Source organism: Carex rostrata, chromosome 13 (genome assembly GCF_964058835.1).
Source record: "Carex rostrata chromosome 13, lpCarRost1.2, whole genome shotgun sequence".
NCBI lineage: Eukaryota > Viridiplantae > Streptophyta > Magnoliopsida > Poales > Cyperaceae > Carex > Carex rostrata.
In genome coordinates, this window is record NC_135930.1 from 1831174 (window position 1) to 1850197 (window position 19024).

At 35.2% G+C, this 19024-nt stretch overlaps 3 protein-coding genes across 4 annotated transcripts; 1 reads left to right on the forward strand and 2 right to left on the reverse strand.

Annotated features, from left to right (window-relative positions):
- Nucleotides 1-199: 199 nt before the first annotated feature.
- On the reverse strand, nt 200-4851 carry LOC144564156 (U-box domain-containing protein 57-like). 2 transcript variants are annotated; one of them, XM_078313696.1, is made up of 6 exons: nt 4603-4851; nt 3878-4135; nt 3212-3343; nt 2533-3114; nt 1546-2301; nt 200-770 (listed from the first exon to the last, which is right to left on the reverse strand). In XM_078313696.1, exons 1-6 carry the CDS (start codon nt 4717-4719, stop codon nt 585-587), a joined length of 2031 nt encoding a protein of 676 aa, XP_078169822.1. In that variant the 5' UTR covers nt 4720-4851; the 3' UTR covers nt 200-584. The 2 variants fall into 2 exon arrangements, with proteins under 2 accessions (XP_078169822.1, XP_078169821.1); XM_078313695.1 differs by having other exon boundaries at nt 3212-3352.
- A 3081-nt stretch (nt 4852-7932) lies between these two features.
- LOC144564028 (F-box/LRR-repeat protein At4g14103-like) lies at nt 7933-9989 on the reverse strand. The gene is made up of 4 exons (XM_078313521.1): nt 9907-9989; nt 8645-9603; nt 8336-8527; nt 7933-8124 (listed from the first exon to the last, which is right to left on the reverse strand). Exons 2-4 carry the CDS (start codon nt 9554-9556, stop codon nt 7933-7935), a joined length of 1296 nt encoding a protein of 431 aa, XP_078169647.1. The 5' UTR covers nt 9557-9603; nt 9907-9989.
- Nucleotides 9990-16113: 6124 nt separating this feature from the next.
- On the forward strand, nt 16114-18509 carry LOC144564296 (U-box domain-containing protein 70-like). The gene is made up of 3 exons (XM_078313889.1): nt 16114-16322; nt 16530-17285; nt 18249-18509. The coding sequence occupies exons 1-3, from the start codon at nt 16260-16262 to the stop codon at nt 18432-18434; spliced, it is 1005 nt and encodes a 334-aa protein (XP_078170015.1). The 5' UTR covers nt 16114-16259; the 3' UTR covers nt 18435-18509.
- Nucleotides 18510-19024: the final 515 nt, after the last annotated feature.

Sequence of the window (19024 nt, forward strand, 5' to 3'; positions counted from 1 at the left end):
ATAAACTACGTCTTTATAAAACATGCAATATCCAACTTCAACAAGTTTTTACAATTCAAACTTGATGTTAGGCTTTGCAATCTAGTTACCATGAACTACTCATGCCCGTTATTGTATTTTAGTAGCACAAACAAGCAAAATCAGATATCTAGCTCATAATACAATCAAAATGCAATCTAATGTCATCAACACATCAACCTTCGCCAAAGGTTAGAATTTTTTTAGATAGGTAGAAAATCACATGATAGTACCCAAATTATAACCCCCGTGTATAACTATATAAAGCCCACAAAGCTTTCTAAAATGACCCCCACTGGTTGTGTGACCAAAAACCAGCACCAAATTACATACTGAAAAATCCTCAATTAAGTACTTTTATCATATAACTTGCAATTCACAAAATAACTGTTTTTCTAACCACAAAAATGTACATCATATGTACCAAAAGCTGATCAAGTCAAATTATATTGCAACTGTCAATTTCTTCATGTGCGCGCTTTTACATTATCAAACAAATTTACATTTTGAGTCTTAAATTAAGGCACTGTATATATACAAGATATATTTCATGTTGCTACATACTGTTATGGATGTTGCTGGAGCCATTCTTGAATGGCAGAACGAAGGGCACGATTTGGAGTAAGTTCGAGGTGTTCCAATGGCAAATTTGTCATTGGGGACGTCTCATGCCCGCCATCGAGCCAGCCATTAATGGCTTCAGCTTCATATGTATAACCATCTGCCGCTAAGTGAGGATCCTTCATTACCTCCTGAAAAGCATTTTTGTCCCCAAATTCCACCGATAAAATATTAGTGTCAGCGCTAGATCTTTTCCAAAATAAGAATATCTAAAAAATATTTAGATATTTATTGTTATAATTAGAAAAAGAAGATAGAAACACCATCTGAAAAAAATAAAAATTACTCTCCAGGTAATTTAATATGTGGCAACTGGATTTATGAGCCGGATTTTTTCTTCTTACCAACTTCCAAAAAAATAAATAATTGACATGATATTTGTGAAAATTCTATTTTTACTAGGGGTGCATATCTTACCTATGCCCCACCCAGGGCATGGACGCACATAGAGATGCGTTGCCTTTTAAGGAGAAATAGCATTAAACTTACGCAGCCTTTAAGGGAACATGGATCTTATCTGCGTCCATGCCCTGGGTGGGGCACATATAAGATTTGTGTCCCTAGTTCAAATCAAATTTTCACGAAAAACATGTCAACTCTGTTTATTTTCCTCCTCTCATATTAGAGAATCCTTGAGAAGTGGTTTTAATTGTCAGGTAGATGACCTTGTGATAGAATTTTAAAATCCATTTTGATAGAATATTAATGCAAGCGTGATCAGGAATTCAGGATTCAGATCTCAAAGAGGTGGTTCGGATTAAATATTAGGTTATATATATAATTGCCACTTTATTTGCTTGGTTTATGCTTACTAGTGCATAATTATTACTCAGGCATGTTAAGTGTATGACAAAAGTTCTACCAAGAGTGGTTCATCAATTCAAACGAGATCCAACAAAGTCTTACCTGAAAAATAGGACACATGAAGTAGGAAGGTATGCCTTCGTCATCGAGTTGAGATTTGAAACTTGGCAACACAAATGAGGAAGCAGCCATCATCAACGACTCAACCAACTTCCACTCACTCTCCAAATTTGGGCGCTTCCTCCTACGCATTTGAGTGCATCTCAACCCAAGGTTTGTCAATTGCTGGGCTTGTACGAAAGGCCACTCTCCAGCTGACTTATCCATAATTGAGTGCAAGGAGTTATCATTTACGGCATTCTCCACATCAGCTATTATGTTTATTGGAGGTTTTCCGGTCAATAGTTGAAGAACGATTATACCAAATGAATAAACATCAGATTTTACTGTTATCTGTCCACTTCTTTGAAATTCTGGGTCCATGTATGCAAACGTTCCCTTAGGGTTCTCGGTGTGGTGCCCTAACGTGTTTGTGGTGTATTCGATTAGGAGGCGAGAAATGCCAAAGTCGCTGAGTTTACTAACCAAGTTGGCATCTAGGAGGATATTTGATGGGTTAAGGGCTCCATGGACAATTGGATTGGGCTTGTTCGAGTGAAGGAACAAGAGAGCACGACATACTTCACCAATGATGCGCGTGCGCATCTGCCACATCAGAGGTGGGGTGCCACCTTTGCAAACAAGTCGATCTTCAAGGCTACCATTAGGTAAATACTCATAGACTAGAGCTGACTGTTTTGAGCATGTTCCTATAAGAGTAACAAGGTTCGGGTGCCTTGTTGTGCTTAGGATAGCAACCTATTAATGCAAAACGAGAAACAAGAGTTAGTCTAGAAAAGCTATTGCATAAATTGATCAGAAAAAAAAAAATTGGTATCGACTTTCGTGTATGAGTTGATACTGTCCCATATCATGCAAAATAGGTAAAAACATTGAACATTCTTTTGTTTAATTTTTTTTTTTTTTTGCAACAATATGCTCCCGTAGATTCAGTCGAATGACTGGTTGGTTCCAATAAAATGAAGTTACCTCTTGTTCAAATTCTGGCTTGCCTAGTAGGCTTTCAGGATGCAGCATCTTTATAGCAACCATGGTGTTGCGCAAAAAGCCTTTGTACACACAACCAAAACCTCCTTCGCCGATCTTATGTGAATTGTTGAAGTTCTCAGTTGCCTGTTGAAGTTCTAACATAGAAAATTTAGAGAACGCTTCACAAGATCCAGGACCAGCACCAACACGTAATTCTTCGACCTCTTTAACCGCATTGTCTCGCTCCTCTTGCAATTTTTTATTTTCTTCTTGCAACAAATCTAGTCGGCTTTTGCTCAAGTCCAATTCTTTTAAAAGGACAATTTGTGATTCTTTGACCTCTTCGACCTCATCAACTGCATTATCTCGCTCCTCTTGCAATTTTTTATTTTCTTCTTGCAGCAAATCTAGTCGGGTTTTGCTCAGGTCCAATTCTTTTAAAAGGGCAATTTGTGATTCTTCAACCTGTTTAACTGCATTATCCCACTCCTCTTGCAATTTTTTATTTTCATCTTGCAACCAATCTTGTCGGCTTTCACTCAAGTCCAATTCTCTTAAAAGGGCATTTTCTGATTCTTCGACCTGAAACGTCCAATTCAATTGGGCCAATAATTAAACTTAATTTTTGTTGTCGTAACTGAAGTTCCAAATAACTTGCTTTTGCATATCAAATAGGTACCTTTTGAATTAAGGAAACCAGTTCCATTTCAGCCTTTTCACGTTTGCAAATCTCCTCATTAAGTTCGAATCTATATTTTGCAGCATCTGCTAAGGCTACTTGAAGTTTCGCGCAAATGTGTTTGATATTTACCTGAAAGAACTAGGAAATTTTATGTGAAATTAGTGTGATGGGAACAACTAGCACACTATTTTTTTTTTTTTGTAGGGTTTGGCAACCATTTCTGGAAAATAGTTGGAATAATAAGTTCCCAGAGCTAAACTAAATATGCTGCTGCTTCTCGAGAAACAATAACGCATTATTTCAAATTTTATAATGAGATTATCATGCTATTGGTTTGATTAGTAATTCAATGACACAAAAATTGTAGTATATTTACTGTGCAAGCGACTTGCTTGAAAAGTGCTACCCACAACATGGATGATAGAATTATAGAGACAGTAAAGGATAAAATACAATGGGAAAATATTAGAGGGATATATGGCTCATATGTTAAATAGGAAAAGTCAAATGGAATTAAGAACCTATGGGTTGCTCTAAAAAAAAAAAATTGGAATTAAGATTATATACAATTGGAGGGGGAGGCGGAGGAAACAGGAAAAAGATTATTTTATTCTTTATTATATTTTGAAGCAATTAAGCAAGCGTTAGGCAGCTGACGAGCACCTGCTCACATGCTGACGTGGAACCATTGGCACCTTGAGGCATAGCAGTGCTGGGGGTTACACGCGACGCAGATGTGGACCCTACGGACTTCATCTGTGGAGCAGGGATTTTAGCTGCTGCTGAGCCATAGAGAGAAGATTTTACAATCTCAGGTGTTAAGATGTGCCCACTTTGTGCTACAGTAACCAGTCTCAGGAAATTGAAGAATTCTAGACGGCCAAGAAAGGCCTTTCTGTCAGGATTGGCGTACCTCCAAATCTATATATAACAATGTAATGTAGCATCAGTTTATGATCCAATAACTAGTACCTTTATATTGATTTTGTGCCACCTCCGTAGTTTACGTTTTGTCCTTCACATTATGCTGATTGAACCTAAAGGGAAAACATACAAGCATACATGGTCATTAGCTACAAGCAAAAAACCACTGTTCCTTTGGTGTGGGGGGAGGGGATCCGGTTCGAGATGAAATGCATGTGACCTCTTTAATATCCGTGTCAGAGCAAATTGGGTTCCTTTAGGGGCTGGATCAAAACTCAAAATTGGGTTACTTGTAGGGGTGAAAAATTAATACCCAAAACAGTTCCGTTTGAAATCAGAACTAGCATTTGCGCTGTCTAAATCCCCTACCCATTTCTAATTTCAGTTTAGTTTAGCTCCTTAAAATCACCACAACCCCTAATTAGTAATCCAAGTTCAATTAGATCAATAAATACAAAACTAACCTGCATAATCACATCAGTGGGCAAACCAAATTTTGTTATAAAAGAAACACCCTTCATGCTGATCTTCCCATCCTTGTTCAAATCAGCTTCCTTGAAGTAATTCTCGAAGGCCTCCATGCTCCAATTATCCAAAATACGGCAAAATATCGGATTATTAAAGGTCTCGTGAAATCACGTCAATGAATCGATTCGTCTCTGGATATGAATCTGAAGTGATAGAAGAGAGGAGTTGAGGTGCTTCGATCCCCGTCGATGAGACGGGAGGGTGTTCGTACCACTATATCGACGCGAATGGGGCGAAGTCTTGAGAGAGTAAGTTGACTAAACCCATCGGTCAACGGAAGGCGTATCCTCTGCATTAACTCAAAAAGGAATCTTTTCAGTTAATGAATCTCAACCGTCTGATTTTAAAACAAGCCAATCCAGCTCTTGCTTATGATATAGGGACTCCTTTAATATTAGTGCGGATCTAGTTTGTACGAATCTTAAAACAAATCGGATGGTCAATATTCATTAACTCAAAAGAGTGCCTTTTGAGTTAATGCAGAGGCTACGAATTCTAGTCAACGACTGTGGGACAAAAGGAAGGTAATAATTCTATGTACACCCCTAAAAGATTTGATATTTTCTATCTTTTCTTTGAAAGCTCATTATATCAAATTTACCCTTATAGATTTTAAAAACTAAAAAATTTAGTCATTTTATTATCTTTTCTGTTATAACTTTTATTTAAAATTTATAAAATGCTAATTTTATCATTTATTATAAAAATATAATATGTTGAAGAAAAATGTCAATATTATAATTAGTCGGTATTCAAGGTTAAATAACTCATTTCTCTATTTTTTATGCTTACACAAGCGTATACCTAAAAATTTTAGAGGATGTACATAAAATTCCCCTAAGAAGGAAAAGAGCAATGGTTTTACCAAAATTGATTTTGTTTCCTGGGTTGTGCAGTTATTTTCTAGGAAAATGTTGGTTTGTTGTCCAAAGCTTTCAGAGAGGTAGTTTAATTATTTTAATTGGGATACTAAAATTATTGTGTGGATTCTGATCAAACGGTCCAGATCTAAAAGGAAATATTCCGTTAACTTGGGGATAGATTTCACGTATTCAGAGAGATAAAAAGAGGGTTAAGATTTTAAAAAGACATACGTTGGTCATTCTGGGTGTATGATCTATGAATTTAAATGTCTTTGCGTCTAATTTCAAATGTTTAAGGTATCAAGTTAGTGGGACTTTCCAATAATTTTTTTTTGTCTATTTTAGTGAAGAGTTGTCAGATTTATTGTGTTGTTAATAATTCGGTTTTTTTTTTTTTTCCTTCTAATGTTGTATGAATTTCCAGAGCTTTTTTTTGACCGCACTGGTACCGGAATTGATACTTTGATTGCACATCTTTACCAATGTTGGGTAAGAAATTGAAATTCTGGTTTGCACATGATGAATTAATTTAATCATGTTCAATCTTCTCAAACCAAAAATAAAAAAAAAGATATATAAGACACTGGTATGTGTACTTTATTTTGATTGATTGATATTGTCGTCTTTTCCTTCTATATCCATAGAAGTTCCAAAATATTTTAGAATTGAAATAATAATTATATCCTCTTCTCTCACAAAAGGATATCCTTGACTTTGCATTAGCAAAACCAAAGAGAAATTTATATACTGCACACTTCAAACAAGGTCATAAGAACAAAACATTACAATTATGAGTGAAATTCAGGCCACTCTGACAGAATCACATCAGCATATAAAAATAATTACTAAAAGACAAAATTATAGAAGTCCAGTGGCATCAATACAACACAATAATCTAACAAAAGAGGGGGAAAGAAAGAACATCACCTCCCCATAGTAATTGCCCACTAAGGTACTGGTACAAAACCATCACAAACCTCTACTGGTACCAGTAACACCACATCCAAAGTACAAGTTTCCAAAATCCACCTTGGTAGCTAAACTCAGGTACTAAAAATAATCTATTAAAGCCCCTGTATCCCAAAGCATCCACACCAACAAAAAAGTAGGAAATTGCAAAATACACCCACAACATACTACATATAATATGACATTAATACAACTGAGTCATATATGAAAGCTCCTGCAAGTTAATACAACTGACATTAATACCTGAAGAGCATCAAGAATGTTGTCAAACAATATCAATTTCACCAATGATCTTAACATGGAGAAGCAACTTGTTGGTCAGCTGATCAACAAGTTCAGTATCATTTTTAAATCCTACAATTCTAAGTCTCAAGGAACTCCCTCTGTACAAATGCATCTCCTGGTCCCTCCTGAGTTATCTCCTCTAAAGATTCTGTGTACAATGCCTTCAATAGTAACGAAACAAGTTACATATGTTTCATTGATAATAGATCCTTTGACAAGGCTTTAATTGGGGGGGGGGGAATCTAGTTTATAAATACTCGAAACTTGTCATTTTTTTATTTGATAAAATTCGGATATTCCTGTCATCTCATTAATTGACATTGTTTTAGTCACCAATACAATCGCCAAAAGCTTGATTCTTTTGACTGCACTGGTACCGGAATTGGTACTTTGATTCTGGTTTGCACATGATGAATTAATTTAATCATGTTCATGTAATACAAAATGTCTCATTCTAACCCACACTGGTACAAAACTGGTACATACATTACTTTTTCTTTTTGAGAAAATCTTGCTACCTGTTTCATTAAATGAAACAGAAGTCTGAAATAACAACTAAAATTATATTATATTACTGACAAATCCTCTGAGCCTAAAACCAGCATCATTATCTAGTCCCAAATCAAGTCCGACAATAAAATAGTGCAACTACAATCTTTTCAAACCAAAAAAATATATATACAAGACACTGGTATGTACAGAAAGCTGACACATAATCACATCAACATAAAAAAATAATTACTATAGACAAATTATAGAAGTCCAGTGACATCAACACAAAACAAGTTGCATTGCAAAAGCCTCAACAAGTTACATAATAATCTAACAAGAAAAGAAGAAAGAAAAGAAAATAACCTCCCAGGCCATAGTAATTGCCCAGTAAGGGACTGGTAGCAAACCATCACAAACCTCTACTGGTACCAGTACCACCACATCCCCAAAAGTACAAGTTTCCAAAATCCACCTTGGAAGCTAAGCCCTGGTACTCAAATTATCTATTAAAGCCCCTGCATCCCCAAATTACATCCACGCCAACAAAATAGTACGAAAATGCAAAATGCACCCACAACATATGACATATTATATGACATTAATACAACTGAGTCATTTATGAAAGCTCCTCCAACTTATCAAGGACAAAGGATGTTGTCAAACAATATGAATTTCACCAATGATCTTAACATGGAGAAGCAATTTGTTGATCAGCTGATTAACAAATTCATTATTATTTTTAAATCCTACAATTCTAACAGCCTTAAGGAACTCCCTCTGTACTAATGCATATTCATGTCCCTCTTGAGTTATCTCCTCATCTACAAATTCCGTGTCCGATTCCAATTCCTTCAATAATAACAAAATAAGTTACATATGTTTCATTGATAAATAGATCCTTTGACAAGGCCTTAATTAAGGATATGAACAACATCTGGTATAAAAAGATAACAAGATAGTCATTTTTTATTTGATCAAATTTGGATATTTATATCATCTCATTAATTGACTTTGTTTTAGTCTGCCTCCCTTAAATGAGGCATGCAAAAATAATAAGTACCGGTAGCAGTACGAAGAGAGAGAGAGAAATTACATCATCATCATCATAGTTTTCTAAGGTCACCTCCTGTAGTTTAGGGGATTGATGGATGAAAAATGGTGCAAGATCAAAGACGCAGAAAACACTATCCACCAGAACCAGGCTCTTTAAGTTGTCAAAGACTGGGCAATAAGAAAAATCCATCTTCCGTACCTAGTTTCATCACAAAATAAAATTAAAAACCATGTTCCAGAGAAAAATAAAATTAAAAGGAAAATCACATAGCTATTTACAAATTTTTGTTTCAAATATATTTCAAAAAGAAAGTACCTTTCCCATAGGGTAAAACAGTAAGCTTTCAACAATTGAAAGGCTCTGAATAAGCTTGGGTCCCCTAGGGTCATATTCATCCTGATCATACCAACCACGAAAAAAGATGGAGGCATGAACTAGCGATGGAAGATTTAGCAACAAAATATCCCACCTATCCACATCAATATCCAAATACAGGAGATTAGGTGTGGAAATTTGAATTCCCATTCCGTAACAACGATGAAGAACGAACTTCTTCAAAGTGTTGGAACATATCTCAATCATGTTTAAAAAACTAAATTCTAGCACTAACTCTTCAAGAACAGGACACCCCAACAAAAGCTTCTTCAAAAAGTTATCGCTCGTTGCAACACTATTAAGGTTAAGGGTTTTGAGGCAAGGAAGGTATACTGAGTTGAGTTCTAGATCAACTTTTATACAGAACCGCAATTGGAGATGTATTAGTGATGCGCAAGTGAAAATGAGATTAGCGTTTAACTTCAAATTTGTACTCGGACCCACATTGACTAAGCACTCTCGAGGGTTCAACTTCATGACATCACCAATACAATCGGCAAAAGCTTGAGTCAAAGGCAAGCAAAAATCCGAATCAAACAAAAGTTGAAATTTGTTAACACAAGATATCTCTCGTTTCTCCAACACACTTCTCAGTAGCAGTTCGAATTTGGTCACAAATTCTACAGCTATTTTAGCATAAACAATCTCTGGCAATCCAAACTCTTCAATGTTAAATTTCAGATCCGGTACAGAAGCCCATGTGTTTATCCATCTTTTGGACAAGATGCACGTTTGCACAACCTCTTTTGTAGTAAGAAAAGATAGGATATGCGTGCGAACATCATCAGGCAAACTACTGATCTTATCAATGCCATAATTCTCCTCACTACCACGTGCCTTGATATTCATCATCTTTCACCTTCACAAAAGAATTTATTCAAACAGCTCCCTGCACAACTCTGTTTTACAGTACATAAAACCACAAACTTTAATGAGTGACACAAAGTTAATCACTACACTAATTGCAAGAATTAAGATGAACACATCTTAATTAAACAAAAAAAGCTACATATATCCCAAGTGTAATCGCTTCCCACCTTTCTCAGCCACAATCATAATTATGATTTAAGCAAATATTCCAACAAAAAAAAAGAGTATTCATGATATAATTTCTCAGCCACAATCATAATTCCGTTCTATTAGGGAAGTAACACACCAATCTATTAGTTAAATTACCACCAACTTTGAGCATGCATTCATACCTTTTCCTAGACCATTCATGTTAAATTAAAGTAAACCAATTCTTGCTGTCTCTACTCATGAAAAGTTCTCATTCTCTTATATCTGAGCAAATAGTAAAAAAAGATTACTAGCATTAGTAACTTAAACATGGACAGATCGATCATTCATCAATTTAGGTGAAAAAAATACCAGGATGTTAATAATATTTGGACATGATTAAATTTACAATCTTAATTGATGAGCAAACAAATAATCAAGCTCATATCAACAAATCACAAATAACGTTTGCAATTATTTGCGAAAGGATACAATTATTAATTTTCACTTTCTTAATATAGATTGTAGATTCAAAGTCACATATAAAACTTGTCTTATTAAAGCTACAATAGTACAATAAAATAAAAATAAAATAAAAGTATTTCAGCAAGACCTCATCACAATTACATCATATTTATGACCATTCTGGTGTTCTAAATTGAAAAACTGATACTTCTGTCATGTGATTTGTGAGAATATTTTTCGCTGAGATTCTAAATCTAGGATTCTAATTTCTGATTTGCGACAAGGATCTGTTGTGAAATTTTGAAAAAATCAGAGTGAAGCTGGAAAAGTAGGGTTAGGGTTTCCGATCTAAGAGCAAGGATCCGATTAACACAGTTCCCTGAGACTTATATGCTTACACGCGCTTTGAAAATAAAAAAGCGCTCAATCAATTGTAAAGGGGGGAGAGAGAGAGAGAGAGAGAGAGAGAGAGAGGAGAGATTACCTGGATTTTCAAATCGATCGACAGCAACGCCGATCAAAGAAAAATGAGATAATTGAGAGCGGCAGCCAAGATCGAGGGATTTTGCTTTTTAAAACAGAAGGGAGGCGCGGGATGCGGAAACGCTATCCTCTGGGGAGTTTTCGTGCTGTGAGGCGCTTTTAATTTGGTCCGTTCGTTTCGGATCGGACGGACTGAACTAAGGGTTCACTAAATTTTTAAAATTTAGTTTTTTTAAAATTTGGGTAAGATCTGATCCGTCCGATTCGAAATGAACAGACCAAATTAAAAGCGTCTGTATCTCCAAGCAACAGACGGCCCAGATTAATTCCAATCAGCTCAAACTCAATTTGGAGCATATTGAGACTGTAAGAATTTGCTTTGAGATTCATACCACGTTAGAAAAAGAGTCCGGATTTATAGCTTGCGCACACTTCAGATATGTGAGGTGATACGGATTCGTACTACTGAGGATAATTGTCCATCAAATTATTCGAATGCTCCATATAACTTGAAAAATTATATAGACGGGCCCGTTTTAATGTGAATGGTCGGACAGTTAAACTTATTTTTGTTGCGCACGAATCTCAAAGTACTAAAGAAGGCGATAGGAGAGCAGTGAATAGACCACCAAATGACTGGAATGCTCCAAACTAATCTGAATGCTGCATGGTCAAAACAATCAAACATATTTCTCTTGCGCACGAATCTCAGCATATTAATCCCTTTCTCACTAGCTTTATATCAATTTTCTCATGCGTTGTCTCAAACCCCTCCCCGAAAATGTTCATCCAGTAATGATCCATCTCATGAAGGAACTCAGGGGCAGTTCGATGCTTAGAGTTCGTTTGATGCATTTTAAGATTCGTGTATAACAGTTTCAATTTGAAAACAAAGTGTGTACTAATTTTGATGTAGATTGATCAGCTCTGACTGATCGGCTCGTTTATTTACGAGTGGGTTGGTCTAAGCTGACTTAAGGGGTCCAAGTTGAAATTTCACAGTTTTGTAATTGTCACAAGCCAGCTTGCGAGCTAGACCAAGTTAGCGAATTGGCTCACTGGGTCTGATTAGACCTTATTTTAAGAAGAAAATAATTTTTACAAATATTATGGATCAAATTGAACCGATCTAGACAGCATAAAATGCATACAAATTTATATCTAACCGAACTAATTCATAAGCTGGCGAACGAGCTAAGTTTCAATTTGAACTTGTTTAATCTAAACTGAGTCACTAACGAACTGCTTCATCAATAACTCGGTATAATAACGAACACAATATTAATTAGCGAGCGAGTTAGATATGAATCACGATCTCACCTGCTCCCTATCATATATATCCACATGTAGAAATTGTAACCAAACTCAGCCCAATAAAGCCCATATCTCAAAATGGCCGTCTAATACTAATAGAGTAATAGATGGCGCCGGCACAGCACAATATAAATGCTCGACTGAATAAGTTATATTTTAGAGAAAATTTCTAGTGTACCCATCCAAATTTTTTAAAATAACAAATTTTCTCATCAAAACACAATATTCAATACATCCATACAAATTTAACATCCTTTCTTCTATCCACTTTTAACTATTTAACATTTTATTTAATTATTTTAACAATAAAAGTGACAAATATACCGTCTGATTTTAAATGGACATGTCCATTATTTGTAGTTGTCTTCTTCCTCTCTTTCTCCCTAAAATCACTGCATTCTCTCTTTTTGTTCCTCGTTGATACTATCTGCTCTTCTAATTCTACCAATAATAAAGTTTGAAATTCAGGGACGTGTTAATACTACCTCCTCTCCCTAGGTCTATGCTTGTCTAATCTCAGTCATTATTAAATTATTATATACTTCATTCTGTGAAATTCAGAGACGTAGCAAAGAGAACCTTTCGTTTGACATGGCACTTGTCTATCTCTGCAGCTCTGCTTGAGTATTTTATTTTCAAGCGGCTCCATCCTCCATATGCATCTGTTGAAATTAATATATTAATTCTTCATTGAATCAGTTATTAAATTTAAAATTTATAGATATATAGTTTGTTATTTATTCATTGGAATTAATGTAACGTTTATTTACCTTCATCTAAGTACGGTGAATCTGGAATCATATCAGAACTTGACCTGGCAGCTCTCCAAGCAAAGGCGTTTGCTGAGCTCGACACGCTACTTCTCGTCCGGATTCGGGCACTCCTTGAACAATCTGAATTTGACCGAAGAGAAACAACTAATTTAATTAATAAATAAAAAGAAATTAAAAGGATGATAGGATGATTGATTGGGGACGGATTGAGAAGAAGAGTTATATACGTTTCAGAGTTCTTGGATTGTTTTTATTTGTTGTTATTTAATTAGTTTTTGGAGGGAAGAGATTGGTTTCATGAAGAAAGAAATAGGACATTAAAAATAATGAACATTAGAGGGTATATTGGTCGATTTAGATTTTAAAATAATTAAATAAAATATTAAATAGTTTAAAGGGGATAGAAGAAAGGATGTTAAATTTGTATGTGTATATTGAATATTGTCGTGTTTTGATGGGTAAATTGGCTATTTTAAAAGTTTGGATGGGTATACTAGAAATTTTTCCTATATTTTATTATTAGTTTATTACTCTTTGTTATTTGGATTTTTATTGTCTTGAAATTTTCTAGTTTGCCCCTAATGTTTACACTATTTTTTTTTACTAATATAGTTTTGCCTTCAACTTCTATTACAAAAATTAAAATCATTCCTATTTAGCTCTTTTCTAATGAAATGAATTGATCGTCTGTTTCTCCAAGATTACCAGCACGGCATAAAAATACTCTTCTAAAAGAATAATTCATTTTTTTTTAACTAATTCATGAAAATTGAAACTTATTTTAAGATATTAGGATTTTACAACAAAACAACTCTTTCCTAAAACATTATAAGTGCACAACCCAGGAAACAAAATCAATTTTGAATTTTTGATAAAACTATTGCTCTTTCCTTCCTTGGGAGAATTTCATGTATACCCCTAATTCACCATCGAGTATCGACTAATTAGAATATTGATATTTTTCTTAAACATATTACAATTGTTTTTATTAAAGGTTAAAATTAACACACTATAAATTTAAAATGAAATCTAACATAAAAGATTATAAATGAATAAATTTTTGAGTTTTTAAAATTTATAAGGATAAATATGATATGAGTGAGCTACGGTACTAGGCATATCATGATTTGGTCGATCCGATCGTTCAAAATAATTTTTATATGAATATGTACTTGCAAACCGAATTTTATATTTTCTAGAATTTTTTTACTATTTTTTGAAGATAGCTATAAAATCACTGTTTTTGGATGGTCCATAATTTTCAGATCAAGTGATTTTTCTATCTTCAAAAATATTGAAAATATTCTAAAAAATATAATATTCGATATACAAGTACATATTTATATGCGGATCATGTTAAACGGTTCAGATCGACAATTAGAACTTTGAAAATAACAATATTAATTTGTATTACGTACCAACCCAACCCATGATATGCATAGTACCATAGACTCATATGATATTATAAGTTTTAGAGGAGGAATATATAATTTAATTTTTTTTTTTGGACTACACATAAAATTTCTCCCTTCCTTTCTTTAACTGCGTCAAATTTTGATAAAAATTTTGCAGTCGTCACCAATGGTTTTGGTCAACGCGTGGAGAGAGTCGTACCAACACCCTCCCGTCTCATCAACGGGATCAAAGCACCTCAATTCCTCTCTTCTATCTCTTCAGATTCATATACAGAGATGAATCGATTCATTAACGTGAATTCACGAGGTCTTTATACGATATTTTTGCCGTATTTTGGATAATTGGAGCATGGAGGCCTTGGAGAATTACTTCAAGGAAGCAGATATAGATAATGATGGGAAGATCAGCAGACTCGAGGGTGTTGTCTTTTTTTCAGGATTCGGTTTGTCCAGGGAAGTGGTTTCGCAGGTTACTTAACTTTATTAATTGAATTTTGCCTACTAATTAGGGTTATTGATCTTATTGAACTTTGATCTAAACTAAAATTAGAAACCACCCCCCCCAAATTCAGGTCTCCTAAAGTAACCCAAATTTTGAGTTTGAGTTTGGATTCAGACCATCCGATTTGCTCTGACATGAATATTAAAGATGCCACGTACATTTCACCTTGGCTTGATTTTGATCGGACGGCTCGGATCTAAACTCAAAATTTGTGTTACTTTAGGGGTCTGGAACCGTAAATCAATATATAGGTACGTACTGGCTAGTTCTTGGATCATAAATTAATGCTACGTACATTACATTCTTATATACAGATTTGGATGTATGCTGATCATGACAAAAGTGGCTTTCTTAGCCGCCTAGAATTCTTCAATGCCCTGAGACTGGTTACTGTGGCACAAAGTGGACCTGCCTTTACACCTGAGATTGTAAACTCTGTTCTCTATGGCCCAACGGCAGCTTACATTCCTGCTCCACAGATGACGTCTGTAGGGCCCACACCTACACCACCACAAGTAACCCTCAGCCCTCAAGTCATTCGCATCACCTCTGGTACCCTAAATGAGAATCAATTAGAATTAGTGGATCCAGACCGTTCTTTTAACCTGACACGGATCTTAAAGGGGATCCCTACATCTTCAATAGGCACCGGATTGAATTTGGCCCGGCTGGGAATAAATCTGGGCCGTAAAGTTGCAGGCCCCACTTTACAATACCTAAGAGGATACTTGTTAGTGCTCCAGTCTCGCTTGGAATCTCCAGGTTCCATGCCATCACGTGAGCAGGTGCTCTTCAGCATAATGCTTGCTTCATTGCTTCAAAATATTAAAGAAACCAACTGAATCCAACTTTTTTAATTTTTCGATTTCCTCCCCCGCCATCCAATTGTATATAATCCCTTTAATATTTTTCCATGGTATTTCATCCTTTACTCTACTGCCTCTGTAAATATACTACAATTTTTGTATCATTCAATTACTAATCAAACCAGTAGCATGATAATCTCATTATAAAATTAAATTTGAAATAATATGTTATTGTTTGAGCAGCATATTAGTTTAGCTCCGGGAACCTATTATTCCAACTATTTTCCAGAAATGGTTGCTAAAACCTACCAAAAAAAAAATAGTGTGCTAGTTGTTCCCAATCCCATCACACTAATTTCAATAAAATTTCCTAGTTTTATCAGGGATATATCGAAGACATTTGCACGGAACTTCAAGCAACCTTAATTCAAAAGGTATCTATTTGAAATGGAAAAGCAAGTTATTTGGAACTTCCATTATGACAATAAAAAATAAGTATGATTATTGGCCCAATTGAATTGGACGTTTCAGGTAGAAGAAACAAAAAATGCCCTTCTAAAAGAATTGAATTTGACCCTAGATTTGCTGCAAGAAGAAAATAAAAAATTGCAAGAGGAGCGAGATAATGCAGTTAAAGAGGTCGAAAAATTACGTGCTGGTGCTGGTCCTGGATCTTATGAAGCGTTCTCTAAGTTTTCTTTGTTAGAACTTAAACAGGCAACTGAGAACTTCAACGATTCACATAAGATCGGCAAAGGAGGTTTTGGTTGTGTCTACAAAGGCTTTTTGCGCAACACCATGGTTGCTATAAAGATGCTGCATCCTGAAAGCCTACAAGGCAAGCCAGAATTTGAACAAGAGGTAACTTCATTTTATTGGAACCAACTAGTGAATCTACGGGAGCATTTTATTGAAACAAAAGAATGTTCAATGTTTATACCTATTTTGGATGAAATGAGGCGGTATCAAACTATCAACTCATACACAGAAGTTGTTACCAATTTTCTTTTCCAATCAATTTATGCAATAGCTTTTCTAGACTAAAAGTTTCTCGTTTTGCATTAATAGGTTGCTATCCTAAGCACAACGAGGCACCCGAACCTTGTTACCCTTATAGGAACATGCTCAGAACAGTCAGCTCTAGTCTATGAGTATTTACCTAATGGTAGCCTTGAAGATCGACTTGCTTGCCAAGGTGGCACCCCGCCTCTGACGTGGCAGGTGCGTACGTGTATCATCGGTGAAATTTGTCGTGCTCTCCTGTTCCTTCATTCGAATAACCCTAATCCAATTGTCCATGGAGACCTTAACCCAGCAAATATCCTCCTAGATGCCAACTTGGTTAGTAAGCTCAGTGACTTTGGCATTTATCGCCTCCTAATTGAATCCAACACCAATACGTTAGTGTACCACACCGAGAACCCTAAGGGAACGTTTGCATACATGGACCCAGAATTTCAAAGAAGTGGTCAGATAACAGTAAAATCTGATGTCTACTCATTTGGTATAATCGTCCTTCGACTATTGACCGGAAAACCTCCAATAAACATAATAGCTGATGTGGAGGATGCCGTTAAAGATAACTCCTTGCACTTGATTATGGATAAATCAGCTGGAGAGTGGCCTTTTGTACAGGCCAAGCAATTGGCAAACCTTGGGTTGAGATGCACTCAAATGCGTAGGACGGAGCGCCCGAATTTGGAGAGTGAGTGGAAGTTGGTTGAGTCCTTGATGATGGCGGCTTCCTTATCTGTGTCGCCAAGCTTCAAATCTCAACTCGATGACAAAGGCATACCTTCCTACTTCATGTGTCCTATTTTTCAGGTAAGATATTTGTTGGATATAGTTTGAATAGATGAACCACTCTTAGTGGAACTTTTGTCGACCACATAGCTAGGATGCCTGAGTAATAATAATGTACTAGCTAGTAAGCATAAACCAAGCAAATTAAGTGGCAATCATATATATAACCCAATATTTAATCCCAACCATCTCTCTTTGGGAGCTGAATGCTGACAATGCTTGCATTAATATTCTATCAAAATGGATTTTAATAGTTACAAGGTCTTCTACCTTACAATTAAAAACACTTCTCAAGGATTCTCTAATACAAGGGGTTCTCTAATATTAAAGGCGGCCTCATAAACACCAATTTATTTCTTACCATCTTTCCAAAAAATAAATAAATTGAGCTGACATGATTTTCGTGAAAATTCTATTTTTACCATGGATGCAGATCTTATTTGCAATGCATCTCTTATCCTCAGTGTTGTAAATAACGGTATGCGGTTATTGGATGGACAAGGTAATGCTAAGCGATTAATCTAGAATAATTGGAAATAATCGTTCACATTCGAAAATAACCATCTGATTGGTCAAAAAAAATTCATGACAGTTTGGTCAGTATCAACTAAATGACCGATTAATTAGCCTAAATAGACGTTTTTTTACAACATTGCTTATCCGCGTCCCTGCCCTGGGTGGGGTGTAGATAAGATTTGCACCCCAAGTAAAAATAAAATATTCCCAAAAACTATGTCAATTCTGTTTATTTATTTTTTTAAAGATGGTGAGAAGAAAAATGTTGGCTCATAAATCAAGTCCCCACATATTTAATTGCCTGGAGAGAATCTATTTTTTTTTTTTTTTGGGACTGTGTTTCTATCTTCTTTTTCTAACTATAACAAACAATATCTAAATATTTCTAAGATATTATTATTTTGGAAAAGATCTAGCGCTGTCACTAATATTTTATCAGTGGAATTTGGGGACAAAAATGATTTTCAGGAGGTAATGAAGGATCCTCACTTAGCAGCAGATGGTTATACATATGAAGCTGAAGCCATTAAAGGCTGGCTTGATGGCGGACATAAGACGTCACCAATGACAAATTCTCCCCTTGTCCACATCGAACTTACTCCAAATCATGCCCTTCGTTCTGCCATTCAAGAATGGCTCCAACACCATCCATAACGGTAGCAACCTCAAAATTTTGTATATATACAGTGCCTTAATTTAAGACTCAAAATGTATATTTGATTTGATAATGTAAAATTACTGCTGCACATAATTTGTGTAAATTTATGATATTTGAATATTTCTATTTTATTGATATTGTTGTCATGAAATGTAATATAGAGAGATGGGTGTGTGTATATATATATTGTTTTTTTTTTTTGATATCTTTGCAGAAGCTGCCAGGTATATATATATTGTTGAGTGTTTATTATACCGTTGGTATCCAACATTGGTACCAACGGTAACTTAATTTCTATAATTAGCTAAAAAGGTAAAATCTACTTTTCCTATTTTACATTATTTCTAACTTAGTCTCTAAATATTTCTTTATTCTTAATAATTTGTACGATAGTTTTGGTGATGCAAGTGAGCTTTTTTGTATGAGGATTAATGCTGGTTGATTGCAGAAATTGCTCTTGCGAAGTTTAATTCTTAATTTCTAAATATTCTTTGTCCAATGAATTTCTTTGGGCGAAGTGCAGGACACCTTGTAATAAGAATCAAAGAAATACTAGTATCGTGTCGTTGTAACTCGAACATGTTAT